Source organism: Staurois parvus, unplaced genomic scaffold (genome assembly GCF_062004578.1).
Source record: "Staurois parvus isolate SC_StPar_1 unplaced genomic scaffold, SC_StPar_1.0 ptg002237l, whole genome shotgun sequence".
Lineage (NCBI taxonomy): Eukaryota > Metazoa > Chordata > Amphibia > Anura > Ranidae > Staurois > Staurois parvus.
In genome coordinates this window covers 7,231-29,530 of record NW_028320033.1, presented here as the reverse complement: position 1 = coordinate 29,530, position 22,300 = coordinate 7,231, and the positions used below count along the sequence as shown (strand labels likewise).

At 46.4% G+C, this 22,300-nt stretch overlaps 1 protein-coding gene across 1 annotated transcript in view; it reads left to right on the top strand.

Moving 5' to 3' along the window:
• The window catches only part of LOC149431486 (solute carrier family 25 member 33-like), a 49,530-nt gene extending 28,108 nt beyond the window's left edge, over positions 1–21,422 (top strand). Inside the window, exons 2-4 of the mRNA XM_089665548.1 lie at positions 10,187–10,369; positions 16,405–16,482; positions 21,293–21,422. Coding sequence (XP_089521674.1) covers positions 10,187–10,369; positions 16,405–16,482; positions 21,293–21,407 — 376 coding nt within the window. The 3' untranslated portion in view covers positions 21,408–21,422. The remainder of the gene's footprint in view (positions 1–10,186; positions 10,370–16,404; positions 16,483–21,292) is intronic.
• Positions 21,423–22,300: the final 878 nt, after the last annotated feature.

Sequence of the window (22,300 nt, the reverse complement as noted above, 5' to 3'; positions counted from 1 at the left end):
GCCACGCCTCAGTGAGTCACCATTGCGGAGGAAGCGTGTTTCCTTAGAAAGGTGGATCTCGTGCTGTAAAGGTGCTCCTCTATACCGAGGACATGGTGACATCATCACTGTCATGTCTGCACTAGAAGATATGGATCTATGGTGTCCTGGTGACCTATTTCTTCCTATGAAGATACAGGCTGGGCGTCTTCTGTCAATACTAACAGATTTTATTTTAGTCTTTTGTACAGGTGGTTTTATTATTTACTGGGGGGTTTCTGGTTGGTTGTTTTTTTTTTTTTTTTGTGTGTTTTTCTTGTTTTTTTGGAGGGGGGGTTCTTTTTGTGTTTTTGCTTGATCATTTCCTATATTAAATACTTTTAGTCCATGGAAAACTAGTTACAAGGGGAGGAAAAACACGATATGTGCATTTTATGGGCACTCCCATTGAAGTCTATTGGTGCCTAACACTTGTCGCTCAACATATGTAATTTGTGTGAACAGGCATGATTGAAAGCCATGGGATTTTTGACGTTGAGCATTTTGGAGCTTCAGACTACGAAACGCTCAAGTGGGAATGGGGGTCCTTGGATGGGAATGGGGGTCCTTGGATGGGAATGGGGGAGCCTCGGATGGGAATGGGGGGCCTCTGATGGGAATGGGGCAACAAGTTAAAGTGCTTCTAAAGGGAAAACATTTTTTACCTTAATGCATTCCCTGCAATAAAGTGCTTCTAAAGGCTGATGATGTTTTGTTTTTTTTTTTTTACATTTATGCATCCTATGTGTGAATGTAAAAACCCTTCAGCATGCAGCTCCCCCCCCCCCCCCCCCCCAATACTTACCTGAGCCTCATCTCTATCCAGCGATGTGCAAGGGAGCAGCAGCTCTCTCTCTCTTTCCTGATTGGCTCAGAGACTGCATTGGCTCCCATGGCAGTCTAATCCTAGCCAGTGAGGAGGGGCGGGGCTGAGCCGTGCTCTGTGTGTCTATGGAGACACAGACCCAACTTGGGAGTGGGTGAGAAGGGGGCGGGGCTGAGCCGTGCTCTGTGTGTCTATGGAGACATAGAGCAAATTTGGGAGGTAGCATGCAGGATCACCCCCTCATAGCAAGTGGCTTGAAATGGAGGACTCATGGGGGAAAGCCAGAAGGAGGATCGGGGCTTCTCCAGCAGATCTCTCCTCTCCCCTCTCTCTCGCTAGCCCAGTGTTTCTCAACTCCAGTCCTCATGGACCCCCAACAGGTCATGTTTTCAGGATTTCCATTATTTTGCACAGGTGATTTGATCAGTTTCACTGCCTTAGTAATTACCACAGCTGTTTCATCTGAGGGAAATCCTGAAAACATGACCTGTTGGGGGTCCATGAGGACTGGAGTTGAGAAATACTGCGCTACCCCGAGAGGCATTGGCTCCTGCTGCCATCAGTTAAATCCTGTGAGCAGAAAACGGGGGGGCAGGGCTGAGCTCTGTGTGTCTATAGATGCACACAGCCTAGCTCAGAAGCAAGCCTGCGCATCTGCCCATAGAAAACTGCTTCCTACGGTGGCACACGGAGAAGGGGAGGAGCCAAGAGCACTGGCGTGGGACCCAAGAAGAGAAGGTTCGGGGCCACTCTGTGCAAAACCATTTCATAGAGCAGGAAAGTATAACCCGGTTTTATTATTTTTTTTATTTATTTTTTTTTTAAAAAAAGATCCTTCACAAGCTATTTCACCAGCTGGTTGTTGCAGCAATCCAGGAAGGAGTGTGATGGGAATATTCCTAGTGATCCTTTATTTGTGGTTTTCCCATCATCCTGACCATGGCAGGACCAGGCGGGGTGTGGAGACGTCATGGCGCACTGGCAGCGCAGAGACCCGCACACAGCACTTTCTGCAGAGTAGGGAACACTCTGAGCCTGGCTGGTTTTGTTTGCACAGCACACAAGTCACGTTGGGAGCTCGGGCCACGGCCAGGAAATTCTGTCGATGCGGAGCCGTGTCCCGGGTGATGGAATCATTCTAGAGAACGCTCCCAGGCCTGACAGGCTCTGCTGGGCATTTCACTTGCAAATATGGGAACACCGGTGGCCATGGCGATAATGGAACTTTTATTATTGCTTTTAACTGTATCATTGCCAGATTCAAGTAAAAAAACAACCTGAGCTGGAAGAATCCTTGTAAAAATCACAACTCATGGGGCAGATCTATACAGCTGGTATTAAATGTTACTAAACCCACAACAGTACAATCAGTCTGTATATGCAGTAAAGCATGCTTGTTATACTCACTGTGGAACCTAAGGGGTTAATCCTCTGCATTGTGTAAAAAGACCATTTGATCCTGTCTTCTCTGTTCCTACCCTTTTTCAAGTGACCACCTCTTTATAGCATGATAAAACAGACTGAACTGTAGGCATTTTGCACATGCTCAAATTGGTGTGTATTACTAGGTTTTTTTTTTTTCTTGGGAGAGTGCATGTGATCAGCACAGGGCCAATCAGCACTGTCCAGACAGAGGTCAGGGGTTATGCAGCCTCATAGGACAATTAGGGGAGAATGGAAACTCCTCCTACATGCTTTAACCAGTGCTCTGCTGAACACTGATAGAAGTCAGAAGACTGCCCTAACTGCTGATGAGAAAAGGTAGTTAGCAGTTTATATTTACTAAAATAATTGCATTTCCATGTTCTGTGTACTGTGGGAGACCAGATATAGTGAATGCAGGGTCCTGGGAGACCAGATATAGTGAATGCAGGGTCCTGGGAGACCGGATATAGTGAATGCAGGGTCCGGGGAGACCAGATATAGTGAATGCAGGGTCCGGGGAGAGAGGATATAGTGAATGCAGGGTCCGGGGAGAGAGGATATAGTGAATGCAGGGTCCGGGGAGAGCGGATACAGTGAATGCGGGGTCCCGGGAGAGCGGATACAGTGAATGCGGGGTCCGGGGAGAGCGGATACAGTGAATGCGGGGTCCGGGGAGAGCGGATACAGTGAATGCGGGGTCCGGGGAGAGCGGATACAGTGAATGCGGGGTCCGGGGAGAGCGGATACAGTGAATGCGGGGTCCGGGGAGAGCGGATACAGTGAATGCGGGGTCCGGGGAGAGCGGATACAGTGAATGCGGGGTCCGGGGAGAGCGGATACAGTGAATGCGGGGTCCAATTTAGACAGGAGCCAATTAACCTACCAGCATGTCTTTGGAGTGTGAGAGGAAACTATAGTACCCACAGGAAACCCACACAGGCACAGGGAGAACATGCAAACTCCAGACAGGTGGTGCCATGGTAGGGATTCGAACCAATGACCCCAGGCGGAAGTGCTAACCAATTAGCCACTGTGCTGCCCATGTATATGTAATTAAGACCGCTCACTGCTGCTCTTTTTGCAGGGTGACTGGTCTTGTCTCCGCCCCCTCCTGTAGTTTTCTGCAGGCAGCCTGTAGTGGGTGGAACCTGCTGGGTCCCTCCCACAGTTATGCTTTCCGCACAGGCTATTCACAGTACAGTGATGATGTCACTGCTACTTTTACAATATAATATCTGGGTTTTAAAAAGAACACAAAGTGGCATTATGTTCTTTGTGGCTATTGAGGAACATACTTACATGAGAGTTTTTGTGCCCAGGGTTCAGCTTTAAAAATCTACACAACCTCCATTTTAGTCTACATAAATTCCAGCCACTTGAGTGGTCTATTGATATACGGGTTCCATCCTGAAGCCCACATGACTTAAGATGTTTTTTTAGGCTGGTTGTCTTTTCTTATTTTTTTTTCTTTGTGTCCTGTAAAGATTTGGGCTGAATTGAGTTTGCACGTGTCTTCGTCACCTTCCAAATTGTTGTAGACATTCGGGTGTGCTGTTCTCGCTGTTCTTCCTTCCAGGAATGCGTATTGTTGGCAGACACCCTGGTGTAAGAAATTGTGAAATCCTCCTCAGGTGAACAACAATCTTTTTCTTGGAAGGGAGGCCAAACGATAAAGCAAAAACATAAAGGGATTAAATTGGTATTAAACCGAAAAGCAAACCATTTATCAGGGTGGACTGACAACTCATGGGGCCCCTGGGCAATAGGGGATCATGGGGCCCGTGTCCTTGCCCAAACTCAAAAAAGCCTATGATAAAGGTACCAGGGGCATCTCATGGGGCCCCCTACTGACTCCGGGCCCTCGGGCAGTGCCCCAGTTTCCAAATGTTCAGTCCACCCGTGCCATTTATTATATCACAGCTTACCAGTTCATGTGTCATCTGGTGATCCGGCCAGTAAAGTTTTGTTTGTTTTATTTATTTATATTTTTTTACATTTTTGCTTTTGAGTTTAATACTGCTTTAACTGCATTTTTTGATCTGCTCTGAGTTCCGCTTTAACTTTTTAATATTTCCGATCTGGATTTGGCTCTGGTAGGCAACGGGCATCACATCTGTGTCGCTGCTAGATGTAATATGTTACTATATGCTGTAGTCTGCGCTGGTGTTGATTAGGAAGAACACATGGTGGTTCTTTCCCAGAGGAACAACTAACTCAACAGGGACGAATATTCCAAAACATTCAGTCCCCGATTTTGTTTCTTGTTCAGCCTCTTGGCAGGCTTTTAGGTACATTTTATACGTCGTCTTGTCTCTTCCCACCGCAGAGAGTAAACAGTGTTCACGACCTTGTCCCCAATTCCTTATCGACCTTTTCATGGCTGCTGGAATTATCTCTCATTAGAGCATTCCTACCTCATATTCACAATAATAGGTGTAGAGCGCTGTTTACTTCTAGTGAATTATACACTATATTTCCAGAAGTATTGGTCACCTGCCTTTCCACGCACATGAATTTCATGTCCTCCCAGTCTTAGTCCGTAGGGTTCAATATTGAGTTGGCCCCGCCCTTTGCAGCTATAACAGCTTCAACTCTTCTGGGAAGGCCGTCCACAAGGTTTAGGAGGGTGTCTATGGGAAGGTTGGACCATTCTTCCAGAAGCGCATTTGTCAGGTCAGGCACTGATGTCGGGGGGAGGAGGCCTGGATCACAGTCTCCACTCTACTTCATCCCAAAGGTGTTCTATGGGGTTCAGGTCAGGACTCTGTGCAGGCCAGTCAAGTTCCTCCACCCCAAACTGGCTCCTCCATGTCTTTATGGACCTTGCTTTGTGCACTGGTGCGCAGTCTTGTTGGGACAGGAAGGGGCCATCCCCAAACTCTTCCCACAAAGTTGAGAGCATGAAATTGTCCAAAATGTCTTGGTATGCTGACGCCTTAAGAGTTCCCTTCACTGGAACTAGGGGGCCAAGCCCAGCCCCTGAAAAACAACCCCGCACCATAATCCCCCCCTCCACCAAACTTTACACTTGGCACAATGCAGTCAGGCAAGTACCGTTCTCCTGGCAACTGCCAAACCCGGACATGTCCATTGGATTGCCAGACAGAGAAGCATGATTGGTCACTCCAGAGAACACGTCTCCACTGCTCTAGAGTCCAGTGGCGGCATTCTTTACACCACGGCATCCGACGCTTTGCATTGCACTTGGTGATGTAAGGCTTGGATGCAGCTGCTCGGCCATGGAAACCCATTCCATGAAGCTCTCTACGCACTGTTGTTGGGCTCATCTGAAGGCCACACCAAGTTTGGAGGTCTTTAGCTATTGACTCTGCAGACAGTTGGCGACTTCTGCACACTGTGCGCTTCAGCATGCGCTGACCCCGCTCTGTCATGTGACGTGGCCTACCACTTGGTGGCTGAGTTGCTGTTGTTCCCAGTTGCTTCCACTTTGTTATAATCCCACTAACAGTTGGTTGTGGAATATTTAGTAGCCAGGAAATGTCACGGATGGACTTATTGCACAGGTGACAACCTATCACGGGACCACGCTTGGAGTCACTGAGCTCCTGAGAGCGACCCATTCTTTCACCAATGTTTGTAGAAGCAGTCTGCATGCCTAGGGGCTTGATTGTATACACCTGTGGCCATGGAGATGATTGGAACACCTGAATCACATGATTTGGAGGGCTGGCCCAATACTTTTGGCAATATATTGTATATGCAAGTATTCTCCATTATGATCTTGTGTAAGTAGGCACAGGTGGGTCAACCAAATGTTCTTTTTATAATGTGTATAAATGTAATAGAGCACGCATCCTTTTATTAAAGTGGTTGTAAACCTCAGACATGAAATATGAACAAAGCATATCCCTCTATAGTGTGTACTTTGTCTCAATCCAGAGCACTAAGTGTCATTTCTGTTTGCTGCCTCCTTCCTCTGCTATTTGCATGAGTCACTTCTGACAAGTTTTCTTGATACCAAGCGAAAAAGGGTGACAGGGGATGGATAGCCAATTGACAGCCTCAGCTCTGTTTCTGTGCGCTGGGGGAGGGGGGTTCTCTTCCCTCCAGTAGGGGCTCAGAGCTGTTTAGTGATGTAACTTCAGCTCCCCGTCCCCTGGTTTTCAAAGCTGAGCGATCCTGTGTAAAATCTGTACTTTGAATGGATGTAGAGAAGAGAAGACTGCAGATAAACAGGTACAACATATGTAGGAGGATTTGTTCCATCTCTGTGCATCACCTGAGGCCAGTCGCTTCACAGGGTATATGGAAGGGTTTACAACCACATTAATGTGACTAAAGCAAGAGCAGCTGTGTTATGCACAGCAACCAATAGGATTCCTCCTTAGGTTAAGTATGAGAGCGTGAAAGGAAGAAACTGATTGGTTGCTTTGTGTAATACACACTTGTTGATGACAACTGGCAAATAATGATCATTTATGTCCCATGATATTTTGTTCATACATGGCGGCAGCCAATTCTACAGATATACTGTACAGAAAGCATGGACCGTTTTATAGCAGTCCCTGTCTACCCAGAGGGGTTGATATGTAGTCACCTGGGACAGTTTACATAAAAGTGCTTAATGGACCAATATATGTTTAAGATTTTGGATGGAAACCAAAGTATTCAGAAACACAGGCAGGATTAAACTCTTCGCAGATAATGCGCTTGGCAACTGAGATCAGGGCATCTGGGCTGCGATGCGAGTGTAAAGAAACACAAAAAACGAATCTAATATTCCATATCTTCATATGTGGTCATCTGGAAACCTTGGAATACCAAAGTTAGAAAGTATATGGAGAAAATTTAACCTAAACATTTTTCTCAGGGTAGCTATGCTGACTCATGGTCATGGGAAGTAGCCACCCTCCTCAGTACAGTGGCTACACTGGCTCTATAGGGTCCTACTTTATATGAAATGTAGCCACCCTCCTTGGCACAATGGTTACACTGGCTCTATAGGGTGCTGCTCTATGTGGAATGTAGCCACCATCCTCAGCAGTGCGTTCGTGCCAGTATGTAAAAGCTGAATTTGGAGGTAAAAACTTTTCTCAGGGTGGCTACGCTGATACACGGTCCCCACTATATGTAGGATGTAGCCACCTTCCTCTGCACAGTGACTACACTGACTCTATAGGGTCCTACTCTGTGGAATGTAGCCATCCTTATTGGTACAGTGGCTACACTGGCCCTTTAGGGTTCTACTCTGTGGAATGTAGCCACCCTCCTCAGTACAGTGACTACACTGGCTCTATAGGGTCCTACTCTGTGGAATGTAGCCACCCTCCGTGGCCCAGTGACTACAATGGCTCTATAGGGTCCTACTCTGTGGAATGTAGCCACCCTCCTTGGTACAGTGACTACAATGGCCCTATAGGGTCCTACTCTGTGGAATGTAGCCACCCTCCTTGGTACAGTGACTACACTGGCTCTATAGGGTCCTACTCTGTGGAATGTAGCCACCCTCCTCAGTGCAGTGACTACACTGGCTCTATAGGGTCCAGCTTTATATGGAATATATCCACGCTCGTCGGCACAGTGGCTACACTGGCTCTGTAGGGTCCTACTCTATGTAATGTAGCCACCCACCTTAGCACAGTGACTACACTGGGTCTATACAGTCCTACTCTGTGGAATGTAGCCACCCTCCTCAGCAGTGCGTTCCTGATGTGAGCTATATTCTTACATATTTGTGCATTAAGTGCCAGTATGTAAGAGCTGTTCCCCTTTTTTTTTTTTTTTTTTTTTTTTTATGTGAACACAGCCCTGCCTATGGGGTACGTGATTGACACGGAGACCAGAAAAAGAGCTCGCGCTATTCATCCCGTATGGGAGGTACCAGCACTGCAAATGAATTACCATGGGCATGCTTTGCTGTATGCAGGAGCAATGGATCTTGAGAAATGCAGTCTGTGTAGAACCGTGCATGTGACCATGATAGACCTCCTCTACCCGTACCCCAAAACTGGAAATTTGTAAAAAGCTCTTCCTTGGATAGCATGGTGAGAACGCAAAAAGGAAGCAAACATTGTTTTTAATTAAAATCACAGGGTGTTGCTTTATTGATCATGCTGAAAAGTTTATTTTAGCTGTAGGGTCCAGTAACACTTCCAGTAACCACCTAACCATGATAATCCCCATATTGGTTACCACTCTGTTCTCTATAAACAGCAACTGGGATTTGGGGTTTTCTGGACAAGGATGGGCTTTCTTTTCCCCTTCACACAGGTATAAAATCAGATCACGTGATAATTGGCCATTTTGCTCAGTGTCTGCAAGCAAGCTTCTCCGTAATATAATTGTGTATCATCGGGATAACATGTGCTATTTAGGGTGTTTGATAGACTTGGAAACAAGCTGTTGGTGAGATATGTAATCGCTGGTCTGCTTGGCGCCAGATTGCTGCAGCTCCTGTGAGGTCGAAGGTTATTTGGCGTACAGTGTGATATACTTTCTCTTTAACATATGGTGTGATATACCTCTTTGGTGTATTGTGTGATATATATCTCTCCTCAGTGTATTGTGTGATATACCTTTCTTTTGGCTTATGGCGTGATCTGTCTCTTTTAGGCATACGGCGGGATATAGTAAGTCACCAAATGATAATGCTCAAACCTTCTTATTCCATCACCAAGGGACACCTGTGCTCCTGCAGGCTAAGCAATAATCCACACTGAAGAAAGTCTGCATATGGTGGCTGATTTGCAATACTTGTTTTCTTCTATCTTCAGCTTACAGTTTAGGCATGAACTAATGCATTTCATCCACTGTAGCCTTATGCATAGCTATCAGCCGAAACGCGTTAGCACCTCTGTCTTGACTTGACTGTACAATGAAGGTATCATTAAAAAAAAAAATAAGTAGGGAGGATCAGTCATTGTGTGCCGACTTTCTATTTAGCATGATATAACTTCTCTTTAGTCTACAGCGAGATCTTCTTACTTTTTCCTCCTTCTACTCCTTCTGTTCTCCTTTCTTCTTCCATCTTTTACTCCTCCCATCTTTCTTTCCACTTCCTCCTTTCCTTCCTCTTCCTCCTTTCCTTCCTCTTCCTCCTTTCCTTCCTCTTCCTCCTTTCCTTCCTCTTCCTCTTCCTCTTTTCCTTTCCTCTTTCCTTTCCTTTTTCCTTTTTTCCTTTCCTCTTTCTCTTCTTTCTTTTTCTTAGCTTTGTGGTAACATTCCGTTTTTTTGTTTGGTATCCCCAGGTGTGCTGGCACACCTTCCTCTTTTCCTTCCTCTTCCTCTTTTCCTTCCTCTTTTCCTTTCCTCTTTTCCTTTCCTCTTTTCCTTTCCTCTTTTCCTTTCCTCTTTTCCTTTCCTCTTTTCCTTTCCTCTTTTCCTTTCCTCCTTTCCTTTCCTCCTTTCCTTTCCTCCTTTCCTTTCCTCCTTTCCTTTCCTCCTTTTCCTCCTTTCCTTTCCTCCTTTTCCTCCTTTCCTTTCCTCCTTTTCCTCCTTTCCTTTCCTCCTTTTCCTCCTTTCCTTTCCTCCTTTTCCTCCTTTCCTTTCCTCCTTTTCCTCCTTTCCTTTTCCTCCTTTTCCTCTTTCCTTTCCTCCTTTTTCCTCTTTCCTTTCCTCCTTTTTCCTCTTTCCTTTCCTCCCTTTTCCTCTTTCCTTTCCTCCCTTTTCCTCTTTCCTTTCCTCCCTTTTCCTCTTTCCTTTCCTCCCTTTTCCTCTTTCCTTTCCTCCCTTTTCCTCTTTCCTTTCCTCCCTTTTCCTCTTTCCTTTCCTCCCTTTTCCTCTTTCCTTTCCTCCTTTTTCCTCTTTCCTTTCCTCCTTTTTCCTCTTTCCTTTCCTCCTTTTTCCTCTTTCCTTTCCTCCTTTTTCCTCTTTCCTCCTTTTTCCTCTTTCCTCCTTTTCCTCTTTCCTTTTCTTAGCTTTGTGGTAACATTCCGTTTTTTTGTTTGTTCTCCCCAGATGTGCTGGCACAGTCGGAGCCATTGTCACATGTCCCCTGGAGGTGATAAAGACACGGTTACAGTCCTCAGGAATCTCCCTACAACCAGTTTACTACTCTCAGGTACAGCTTGGGACACTCAGCGGAGGAGGAGTTGTACGACCGACCACTTCCGTCTCCCCTACTGTTCTCCAAGTTCTCAAGTAAGTACTTACCAGAGCCCTTCAGGACCTCACAGGGTGTACTTGGGGTAATGGGTGTGAGAGGGGTTGTTGCTTAACCACTTAAATATCAGCCTGTAGTATCTCTTCATTATAGCAATCACTGGGTTTTTACATTTTTGACTACTTAAAGGGAAAAAAAAGCCCAAAAATGTTGGAGGGGGAAATAACTGCTTCCCATACTTACTGTTATAAAGCACACCAAAAAGACCAAGACAAATGAAATGACCCCTTTTTGCTAAGTAGTGTAGATATTTGCCAACACAGATGTTCGGATTGAGTCCATACGACTTTATTGAAGTATAATCACATTACAAATGAGAGTGTAATGTTCCGGAGTCACGTAACACCCCTTTGTAACTGAACCGACCCCAGACTGCACTTGGGTACTTCCGTCAGAATACCGTTTCCTCGTGCGAACACCGACAACAGACACCACAGCTGACCATACAAGACTAGACGACACCAGTCTGTCTGAACATGGAACTCTTTATTTGAAACTCGAACTGGATTTTTATACACTCAGGGGACAATCCCCCCTTCCTCCATAATGACACAGGGTGGGGCAATCTGGACTTAGCAAAAAGAGACACACAGGCAGGGGCGGACTGACAACTCATGGAGCCCCCAGGCAATAGGGGATCATGGGGCCCCTGTGTCCTTGCCCACACTCAAAAAAGCCTATCAAAAAGGTACCAGGGGCATTTCATGGGGCCCCCTACTGACTCCGGGCAGTGTCCGAGTGCTCCAATGGTCAGTCCGCCCCTGCACACAGGTATTTAAACTTCACACCAGTAGACAGTCCCATCAGGAGGGAGGGCTGCTGGAGCCCCCCCTCATTAAGCTAATACACATAAACACATACATCCCATAATAGTTTGCTCCCAAGCAAGACAAACAATAGAACAATGGGATGCAACAACATGGCATTAAACAATCCACAACCCCCACCCCAGTATTAGGACAGATCACCCTTTACCCCTAACAGGCACAGGGTGACTTACACATAAGAGGGATATGGGGAGCTGAGACAGGGGTTTCCCCACCTCTCCAAAGTGGGCTGGGTTCCATGGGCACCCCACCCAAAGTGACTCCCGTCATACCCTTCATCAAGCATGTGATGAAAGTAAGAAAGTAGACAACGGAAGGTTACATTTTGCTGCAATATTTTGGGTATGAAGACCAATTTTGGTACTGAGAGGGTTAAAACATGGAGCTTGGTAATGGTGCACAGAGAGAGGGGGAGGTGAAGGGGTTAATTTACTGGTCTCACACACTGGGAGGATGGAGTTGAAGGGGTTAATGTGCAGAGGTGCAGGGTAAGGGAGGTGAGGGGTTAATATACAAATCATTGGAGACAGGAGGGAGCTAAGCTGTACAGAGGAGGAGGGGTAAATGGGATAAAAAATAAAAGACCCCAGAATCAACCCCCCCCCCTCCTACCCCAAGTCTGCCGCTGCTTGTGCCCTGGAACTAATGAATGACAATGCCTTTATTAGCAAGGGGCAGGGTCTCTGATGTAAACAGTACACTTATGATTACTGTGATTGGTCATTTTAATGATCACATGGCACAGAGGTGCTCAGATCGTCTCTGTACATTGACTCATCCAATGTTGGTTCAGTTCACAGCCTTTAACAGGCACACTGGACACGTGAAGGCCATTTCTAAAGCGCTGCATATAAACAGCGCTCCAAAAATAGACATCTACCTCCCTGTTGTTTAGTTTACAATATGGCGGTAGGGCGGCGGTTAAAGAAAATTGCCCTAAAGCTGGAGGTGACCTTTTAAATATCAGACTTGGCTGATTTGCTGTACATTCCATAGTATTATTGCTGTTCTGTAATGTCTGCATTATTCTGGCCTCTGATGTTTGAGATATGTGGTCCGGTGTGCAGAATCCGGTCTCTACAAGCAGCGGATCCACTTTTATACATAAAATAAAAACTGACTCTAACCGCTTTGATCCACTAAGTGCATTCTGCTTTCTTGTGTCAACACAGTAAATGTACATCCAGGACAGGATCTGACTATCAGCAAAACTAAGAATGATTGAACTGCTGCAGCTTAGGCTGGCCTTAAACTATACAATTTTCTGTTCAATTTCTTCCCAATTTCCTTTAGATTTACCTTCAACCAGGGGTGGACTGACCATTCGGGTACTCGGGCACTGCCCGAGGGTCAGTAGGGGGCCCCATGAGATGCCCCTAGTACCTTTCAAAGGCTTTTTTGGGTGTGGTTTTAAGTGTGGGTGAGGACACGGGCCCCATGATCTTCTTCTTCCTCTTCCTCCTCTTCCTCCTCCTCCTCCTCCTCTTCCTCCTCCTCTTCCTCTTCCTCCTCTTCCTCCTCCTCCTTCTTCCTCCTCCTCCTCTTCTTCTTCTTCCTCTTCCTCCTCTTCTTCTTCCTCTTCTTCCTCCTCCTCTTCTTCCTCCTCCTCTTCTTCCTCCTCCTCCTCTTCCTCCTCCTCCTCTTCCTCCTCCTCCTCTTCTTCCTCCTCCTCTTCTTCCTCCTCCTCTTCTTCCTCCTCCTCTTCTTCCTCCTCCTCTTCTTCCTCCTTCCTCTTCTTCCTCCTTCCTCTTCTTCTTCCTCCTTCCTCTTCTTCCTCCTCCTTCCTCTTCTTCCTCCTCCTCCTCCTCTTCCTCCTTCTTCCTCCTTCTTCCTCCTCTTCCTCCTTCCTCCTCCACCTCCTCCTCTTCCTCTTCCTCCTCCACCTCCTCCTCTTCCTCTTCCTCCTCCGATAGCTGTGGGTATCGCCTGCTCAACACCTGTTTTAACCCTTAAAAGCCTACACAAGTGTGGCAACTGTGTGCATTGTACATGGTTGCATGGCAGTGTGGCTCCATTCACTTGAATGGGTGGTTTCAGGGTAGAATTGTTGCCACAGCCATTGCAGCCATGGCATGTGTACAGAGTTGGGGGTCATCTGTCCAATTTGTACCACCTAACAGCCCTTCCTGGTATACAGCTTTAAAGTGATTCTAAAGGATAAATTACTAAAATGAAAAAAAAAGGTATCTGCTCTGCACAGTAGTTTTACACAACGCAGCCCCTATCCTCCTCTTCTGGGGTCCCCCGCCAGTGCTCCTGGCACATTTCGTGCAGGCTTGATCCTAAGTTGTGCTCTGTGTTTCTATTGACACACAAGGTGGCTCAGTGACCGCCCCCCTCCGATCAATTCTAGCTGACTGTGATTGACAGCAGCAGCTGAAGCCAGTGGCTTCCATTGCTGTCTGTGAGCCAGTGAGGAGGGAGAGAGCAGATCTGAGCCAATGACAAGGGAGAGAGCAGAGGGGGACACTGCTCTCAAGCACAGCAATGGATCGAGATCGGTGGGGGGGGGGGGCTTAACACAGAAGGTTTTTTACCTTAATGCAAGGGTCCAAGCTTTCAAAGCAAAGGGCCAGTTTACTGTCCTTCAGGCTTTGGGGGGCTAGACTGTGACCAATGGGAGTAGAAAGTGCCCCAACGTCATTGGTTTTAATGGGAGAAATGATGCCCCATTGTTGATCATTTCTCCCATTTAAAACCAATGATGGGATTGATATCAACAATGGGACACCATTTCTCTCATTTAAAACCAATGATGGGATTGATAGTGTCCCATTGTTGATATCAATCCCATCATTGATTCTATTGGGAGAAATGGTGCCCCATTGTTGATTATCAATCCCATCATTGGTTTTAAATGGGAGAAATGGTGCCCCATTGTTCATATCAATCCCATTATTGATTTTAATGGGAGAAATGGTGCCCCATTGTTGATATCAATCCCATCATTGGTTTTATTGGGTGAAATGGTGCCCCATTGTTGATATCAATCCCATCATTGGTTTTAATGGGAGAAATGGTGCCCCATTGTTGATATCAATCCCATGTTTGGTTTTAATTGGAGAAATGGCGCCCCATTGTTGATTATCAATCCCATCATTGGTTTTAATGGGAGAAATGGTGCCCCATTGTTGATATCAATCCCATCATTGGTTTTATTGGGAGAACTGGTGCCCCATTGTTGATATCAATAACATGAATAGTGCCCCATTGATGGTGTCAATAGGGGGGAATAGTTCCCCAAGGGCCAGATAAGGGCAAGCAAAGGGCCACATCCGGCCCCCAGTTTGGAGACCACTACCTTAATGGATAGAATGCATTAAGGTAAAAAAAAAACCTTTTAACTTTCGAACCCCTTTAAGGTATGCAAGGTGAAAAAAATGTTTGTGTGTATGAAGTGTTTTTGTTTTGTAGAGCCCTTGAACGGCCTTTTATAGAATGTTTGTTTTTTTTGCTGACTCACTGGGACCGGCTGATTCCGGTTTGTCCTGAGTTCAGTACCGCAGACGTCGTTTTACGATAGAAAGTATCTGAAAGGTCATTTTTTTCTCCTCCTGTAACTGAAGGCGTAGCTCTGAACACATAAAGGTCTGTTGTATAGCAATTCATCTCTGCTTGTATGGGACTTCTAATTACTAAGGTGTGTGGCACGCCACTGCTAATTACCCAGAATCCCCTGCAACCTGTCACTGGTCTAAAACGGAGGCACCTGTAAGCACTGCTGGAGGAGTTTGGGACAGAAGTGAAAATTGTTTCCAACTGTCTGATGTTTTCAAACGATTGCAGTAATGTAAGAGCTACCTACCCAAAGCCTGGGTTCACATACATGCGGTGCGGTATATCGTATGTGATTCTCACAGGAACCGCACCGCATTCCTGTGCGAATCGCATGCGATTTGTGTGCGGTGCGATCGGAGCCGTACATTTTGTCACGTGTGTCCCTGGGCTTCTCCAGGCACACCTGCCCTTAACCTATCCATTTATACATAGGGCAGCACAGTGGCTAAGTGGTTAGCACTTCTGCCTGGCAGTACTAGGGTCGTTGGTTCGAATCCCAATCATGGCACCACCTGCCTGGAGTTTGCATGTTCTCCCTGTGCCTGCGTGGGTTTTCTCTGGGTACTCTGGTTTCCTCCCACAATCCAAAGACATGCTGGTAGGCTAATTGGATCCTGTCTAAATTGTCCCTAGTATGTGTGTGTATGAATGTGAGTTAGGGACCTTAGATTGTTCGCCCCGTACGCCGGTATAAATTGAGTATGACAATCTGTTCTGAAATTGTAACATGCAATTAACCCTTGTGGGGGAAGAGGGGCCTGCAAGCGTGGATTTTTCATTGGAATTGGGCTTTAAAGCGTTAGTAAAGTTTGCCTTAGAAAAAAGATATGGCCTCCTGCAAGTCAGTGTTAATGTGCTAATATGTACGGCAGAATGGATCCCTCCAGCAGCGCGCTGTCACTGCTACCAGGGCTTCCATCTTCACGCGGTCTTCCTGCTGGGTTGGTGGACTTTGTCCGTTTTGAATGGCCAAGCTGCAATGAAGTCACTCCCATGCATGCGCACAGGAATCATGATCATGGCACAGCGCTATGCATGGATGGAGCACTCACTGTGCCATCCTTTCACAGTGCAGGGTGCATGCTCCGGTGACAGCACCGACCAGGGGCGGACTGACCATTTGGAAACTTGGGCACTGCCCAAGGGCCCGGGGTCAGTAGGGGGCCCCCTGAGATGCCTCTGGTACTTTTTTTCATAGGTTTTTTGAGTTTGGGCAATTTGCCATATTGCCCGGGGGCCCCATGAGTTGTCAGTCCGCCCCTGGCACCGACTGCAAGAATTGTGACGATCTCCTAAGCGATGCACATTTAGGAGATAGTCTTGGTACCTTATTATAGGCTAACCTGTAGGCACATGTAAAAAGTGGACTTTACTACCACTTCAAAGCTTTTACCTGGCCCAAAAATCCACTATGAATTCATCATCCCAAATTTATACCCCAAGAGCCGCACACTTGCATGGAAGGGATGAACCCATCAGAGGAGACTAAAAGATGTCCATTCATCTGTCTAGATTTTTTTTTTTTTTGTTTTCAAATGGTTGGCATTTTAATGCTTTATGTGCCATAAACAACTGTTGCACGGCTTTCATTTTTTAAAATCTAATCCAATCCTTGTTTATCTTTACAGATCCATCCTTGAAAAAGAAGGACCAAAATCTCTTTTCCGGGGGCTGGGTCCTAACCTAGTTGGTGTCGCTCCTTCCAGGTAATGATAAAGCCAATGCCATGGTTGTACCATCTCCTGTTGGACATAAAGAATCCCATAAAACAATCCCACAAATATATGAAACCACTAAACACAGACAACAGTGTCTACTCTCCAGTACTCCAGGAGTCAAATGCCAAAGGAAGGCCAGGGGAACCAGGACAAATGGGGGCCTATGGATAGCGTTTCGGAGATGCAGCCCTCCTCAGATGGGGAAATCAACAACTGGAAAAGAGCAAACAGGTGGCACAAATACCTAATACATTATACAAGGTTTATTAAAAAGTAAAAAAGACGAAAACGTATGAGTGTAAAGCTTTGTAAGACAATGGAGATGGCCACAGCAATGGGCAGGAGGTGCGACGATCAGTGTGGTCGGTTTTCGCGTTTCGGAGACGAGTCCCTTTCTGCAAAGCTTATGACCAGCCTGGATGTAGGTCATGCCCAAGGGGATGAGCATTGCTATTAATAGCATCAGCCATAGCTATTTATAGCATGACCTACATCCAGGCTTTACATACATGCTATGTTTGTGAGTATGTTTTCGCCTTTTTTACTTTTTAATCAACCTTGGAGGATGCACTAGATGTTTGCGCCACCTGTTTGCTCTCTTTCACACCCAGATATGCACACAGGATCATAGAACAGATATATATCCAATATTATCACAACCAGAATGATATGTTGAATCTTTTACCATAGGCCTAGGTTGCCTTTAGTGTAGCTTGTAGGCACAGACCCATTGGTACCCAAACACCAACCTCCTATGGAGAACATTTTCCGGTCTGCTTGTCCTAAGTGGGGATAACTTTGGGTCTGGACTGAAGCCATGCTTGTCCGAACCCAAAAGGAATCTTTCACTGCTGGGAAAATCCAATGTGTCATTCCCAGGGGCGGAGTGATAACTCATGGGCCCTCGGGCAATAGAGGATCATGGGGCCCCTGTGTCCTTGGCCAAACTCAAAAAAGCCTATGAAAAAGGTACCAGGGGCATCTCATGGGGCCCCCTACTGACCCCGGGCCCTCAGGCAGTGCCCGAGTTTCCAAATTCTCAGTCCGCCCCTGGTCATTCCCCACCCCATAGCTTAATGTACACAAAATAACGGAGGTTCATGATGTCATTGGGCCATTATGGTCATAATAGGTCATTGGCCTGATGTGGCCATACTGGAGTCAGGGATATCAGAAGCATCCCCGGCCCTTTGTGTATATGCAACTGCAGGGCTGGGAATGCCTAGGTTGCATCTAATTGGCCCGGCAGTGACCATATTCTTCCAGGTTTAGTCTAACATGGATTTGGAGCAAACCCCAGGTGAACCCAAACTCATCCCTAGTCCTGCTTGCTTTGCATATAGAAGCTTATGAGAGGACCGTATGTCTGCTATTATTGGGAAAAGCATTTGGGGCAAATAGTTATGCAGGGAAGAGCTGTCTCATGGCCTCTGGAGCCCATAGGCTGAGGCCTACAGTGCCTACTGGTAAAGACCAGGTCTATTCCAACCATGTGCCACTGACTGAGCTGGGAAGCAGAACTGGGACAGATACTCAGCCAAAAATAATGCATAGCAGAGATTCTGTCCTTTTTGGGTACAATACATACCTTTTTTGTAGGTTAGGACCAGGGTTTCAATGAATCGGTCCTTACCCTAGGTTCAAGCGTTTTCTGCAGCGTTTTGCAGAAACACAGTACAGGCCATTTAACATGATTTCCTATGAGACATGTTCACATTTCCGTGTTTTTTGGAAAGGGTCAGGGACTTTTTTTTTTTAATGCAAAACGTATTTTTGGTTCTATAGACTTCAATGGGAACGCTGCAGAAAAGCACGTATTGCGTTTTTGCCATGTTTTTTATGTGTTTTGCATTTAAAATCTGCCTAGCAACAAGAAAAATGAAAAAAACAAACACAAAATGCAATGCAGAAACACCTCAAACACAACCTGCATAGGTGTGACCCAAGACTTATAATGGGCCTTTTGTGAAAATGACTGGCACCCTCCTTCCCCCAATCCAAATAGTTCTATAAGGCATGTCACAAAATGTTTTTATCGAAAAAATTATAAACTCGACTCTGGCTTTAGATGCTTCAGGGAGGCGCGTGTGACATCACCGATACTCACTACTGGTAGAAAGCTGGCCACACAAAATCCGTGAAAATGTACTTCTGCAGGAGGCAAGAGCTCATCCTTGCAGGATTTTGCACCTCTAGTTTTAAAGGCAAAGTTCACTTTTTAAATAGTTGTAAACCTCAGACATGAAATTTGACCAAAGCATATCCCTCTATAGTGTGTGCTTGTCTCAATTAAGAGCCCTTAGAGGAATGAGGCAGCAGACAGAAATGACACTATCAGCATGAATCACGTCTGACAAGTTTATATATGTGTGTGTATGTATGTATGTATGTATGTATGTATATATGTGTCTATATGTATGTATGTGTATATATTATATATATGTGTGTGTGTGTGTGTGTGTGTGTGTGTGTATGTATATATATATATATGTGTGTGTGTGTGTATATGTATATATATATGTGTGTGTGTGTGTGTGTGTGTGTGTGTGTGTGTGTGTGTGTGTATATATATATATATATATATATATATATATATATATATATATATATCTCTATCTCAACCATTTTTTAAAAAAGCATACAACTTTACAAAAAGGAATGTTTTTGGGTGAATGACCAGGGACAGATATGACTGACACTTTGAACCTAGAGTTGTTTTTGTCCTGTGGATTGGTTTGACCTCCCATGAATTGTGTTAGCAGACGGCTGGGTCCTTGAATCAGTGGCTGATAAGTGTGGCCATCACCCGGGGATGACTCTACAGGTCTCTCTGTGGTTTCCTCTGTAGCAGCAAACATGCTGTGGACTCTGACACCATTACCATTCAGGATGAGTTCCTTCTCCCCCGGGAGGCCTATGGGAAAGTAAATGAATGGCTGATGCAGTGAAAGTGATTGCCGTGTTCTTCCAGAAAAGGATGACTGCATGCAATTCCTCTAATGACTCATTGGAAACATCCATCTGCCATCTCTTAATTTTGCTGCTTTTAACTTTTTCTTCCTCTCCAGTTTACATAAAACAGGAAGCTGCATCATTGAGATCCTTCCAACATGAAGGCAAACGGATTGTTAACTTAGAGCAAAACTTAAAGTGTTACTAAACCCACAACAGTACAATCAGTCTGTATATACAGTAAAACATGCTTGTTATACTCACTGTGGAACCTAAGGGGTTAATCCTCTGCATTGTGTAAAAAGGTTGTTTTGATCCTGTCTTCTCTGATCCCCCCCCCCTTCCTTCTACTGTCCCCAATATATCTGATGATAGTACAGAGCTCTAGGAGACACTCTGCACATGCTCAGTTTAGTGTGTATTGCTAGAGAGGCTTTTTTTTACTTGAGAGGGTGCATGTGATCAGCACAGGGCCAATCAGCGCTGTCCAGACAGAGGGTCAGGGGTTTTGCATCCTCCTAGAGCAGAAAGAAAACTCCTACAAGCTTTAACCAGTGCTCTGCTGGACACTGATAGAAGTCACAAGACTGCTATATACTGTTGATGAGAAAAGGTATTTAGCAGTTTATATTTACTAAATTAATTGCACTTCCATGTTCTGTGTACTGTGGGAGACCAGATACAGTGAATGCAGGGTCCCGGGAGAGCGGATATAGTGAATGCAGGGTCCGGGGAGAGTGGATGTAGTGAATGCAAGGTCCGGGGAGAGCGGATATAGTGAATGCAGGGTCTGGGGAGACCGGATATAGTGAATGCGGGGCTCGGGGAGACCAGATATAGTGAATGCAGGGTCCGGGGAGAGCGGATATAGTGAATGCCGGGTCCGGGGAGACCAGATATAGTGAATGCCGGGTCCGGGGAGAGCAGATACAGTGAGTGCAGGGTCCGGGGAGACCGGATATAGTGAATGCGGGGTCCGGGGAGAGCAGATATAGTGAATGCGGGGTCCAGGGAGAGCGGATATAGTGAATGCGGGGTCCGGGGAGAGCGGATATAGTGAGTGGCGGGGTCCGGGGAGAGCGGATATAGTGAATGCGGGGTCCGGGGAGAGCGGATACAGTGAGTGGCGGGGTCCGGGGAGAGCGGATACAGTGAGTGGCGGGGTCCGGGGAGAGCGGATACAGTGAGTGGCGCGGTCCGGGGAGAGCGGATACAGTGAGTGGCGCGGTCCGGGGAGAGCAGATACAGTGAGTGGCTGGGTCCGGGGAGAGCGGATACAGTGAGTGGCTGGGTCCGGGGAGAGCGGATACAGGGACCGCGGGGTCCGGGGAGAGCGGATACAGGGACCGCGGGGTCCGGGGAGAGCGGATACAGGGACCGCGGGGTCCGGGGAGAGCGGATACAGGGACCGCGGGGTCCGGGGAGAGCGGATACAGGGACCGCGGGGTCCGGGGAGAGCGGATACAGGGACCGCGGGGTCCGGGGAGAGCGGATACAGGGAACGCGGGGTCCGGGGTTTAGTAACACTTTAATGTGTGCGGCCAGCTTTACACAGCCCAATCACGACAGGCTATGCTATTTAGCAGCCTATGACTACACTATGTTGTAACCCACATTGACCAATCAGACTCCTTTCAGTAGACAGCGCAGCCATGGGGCGGTTGGAGCACGTCACTGCTCGCCATTATTTTTAGTTGTTTGATAACAGAGGAGGAAGTCGGTTTGCTGGAACTTGGCCGCGTCTGATTTTTGGCGTTGATCCCGTCTGGCTGCCGAGCAGATATCTGCGGCGTGTTTGTACACAGTCCCTGGCTTACATTAATGGCTGCTTGTCTCTCCTCCTCAGGGCCGTCTACTTTGCATCGTACTCAAAAGCCAAGGAGCAGTTCAATGCAATATTTGTTCCGAACAGTAACCTCGTGCACATGTGTTCTGCGGGATGTGCAGGTAAGACCACCTGAGAGTTCTACAAAATGATTCCTGTCCCTGATTAACCCTTCGCCCTCCAGAGGATTTACCCCCCCTTCCAGACCAGGCCATTTTTTTGCGTTACGGCGCTGCGTTACTTTAACTGACAATTGCGCGGTCATGCAACTTTGCACCCAAATTAAATTTGTCCTTTTTTTTTTTTTTTTTCACCACAAATAGAGCTTTCTTTCAGTGGTATTTGATCACCTCTGCGTTTTTTTTTAACATTTTTGCGCTATAAACAAAAAAGATCCGACCATTTTGAAAAAAACTATATTTTTTACTTTTTGCTATTAAATATGTCCAGTAAAAAAAAATTAAAAATCAAATTTCATCATAATTTTAGGCCAAAATGTATTCTGCTCCATGCCTTTGCTAAAAAAAAAATCCCGATACGTGGGAAATGAATTGGTTTACATGAACGTTATAGCGTCTACAAATGGCGGTATAGATAACAGATTTTTTATTTATTTTATACTAGTAATGGCGGCGATCAGCGACTTATAGCGGGACTGTGGCGGGCATTCTGACACTGGGGAGGGAACCAGGGGCGGACTGACAACTCATGTGGCCCCTGGGAAATAGGGGATCATGGGCCCCTGTGTCCTTGCCCAAACTCAAAAAAACCTATGAAAAAGGTACCAGGGGCATCTCATGGGGCCCCCTACTGACCCCGGGCCCTCGGGCAGTGCCTGAGTTTCCAAATGGTCAGTCCGCCCCTGGGGGAACTAACTGCCACTGACATCCCCAGTGACACTAATATAGTAATCCGTGTACTAAAAAGCACTGACGTTGGGCAGGAAGGGGTTTCACATCTGGGGTGATCAAAGGGTTAACTGTGCTGTATGTGTTTTTACTAGGGAGACATGCTGCTTTGTATTTTTCG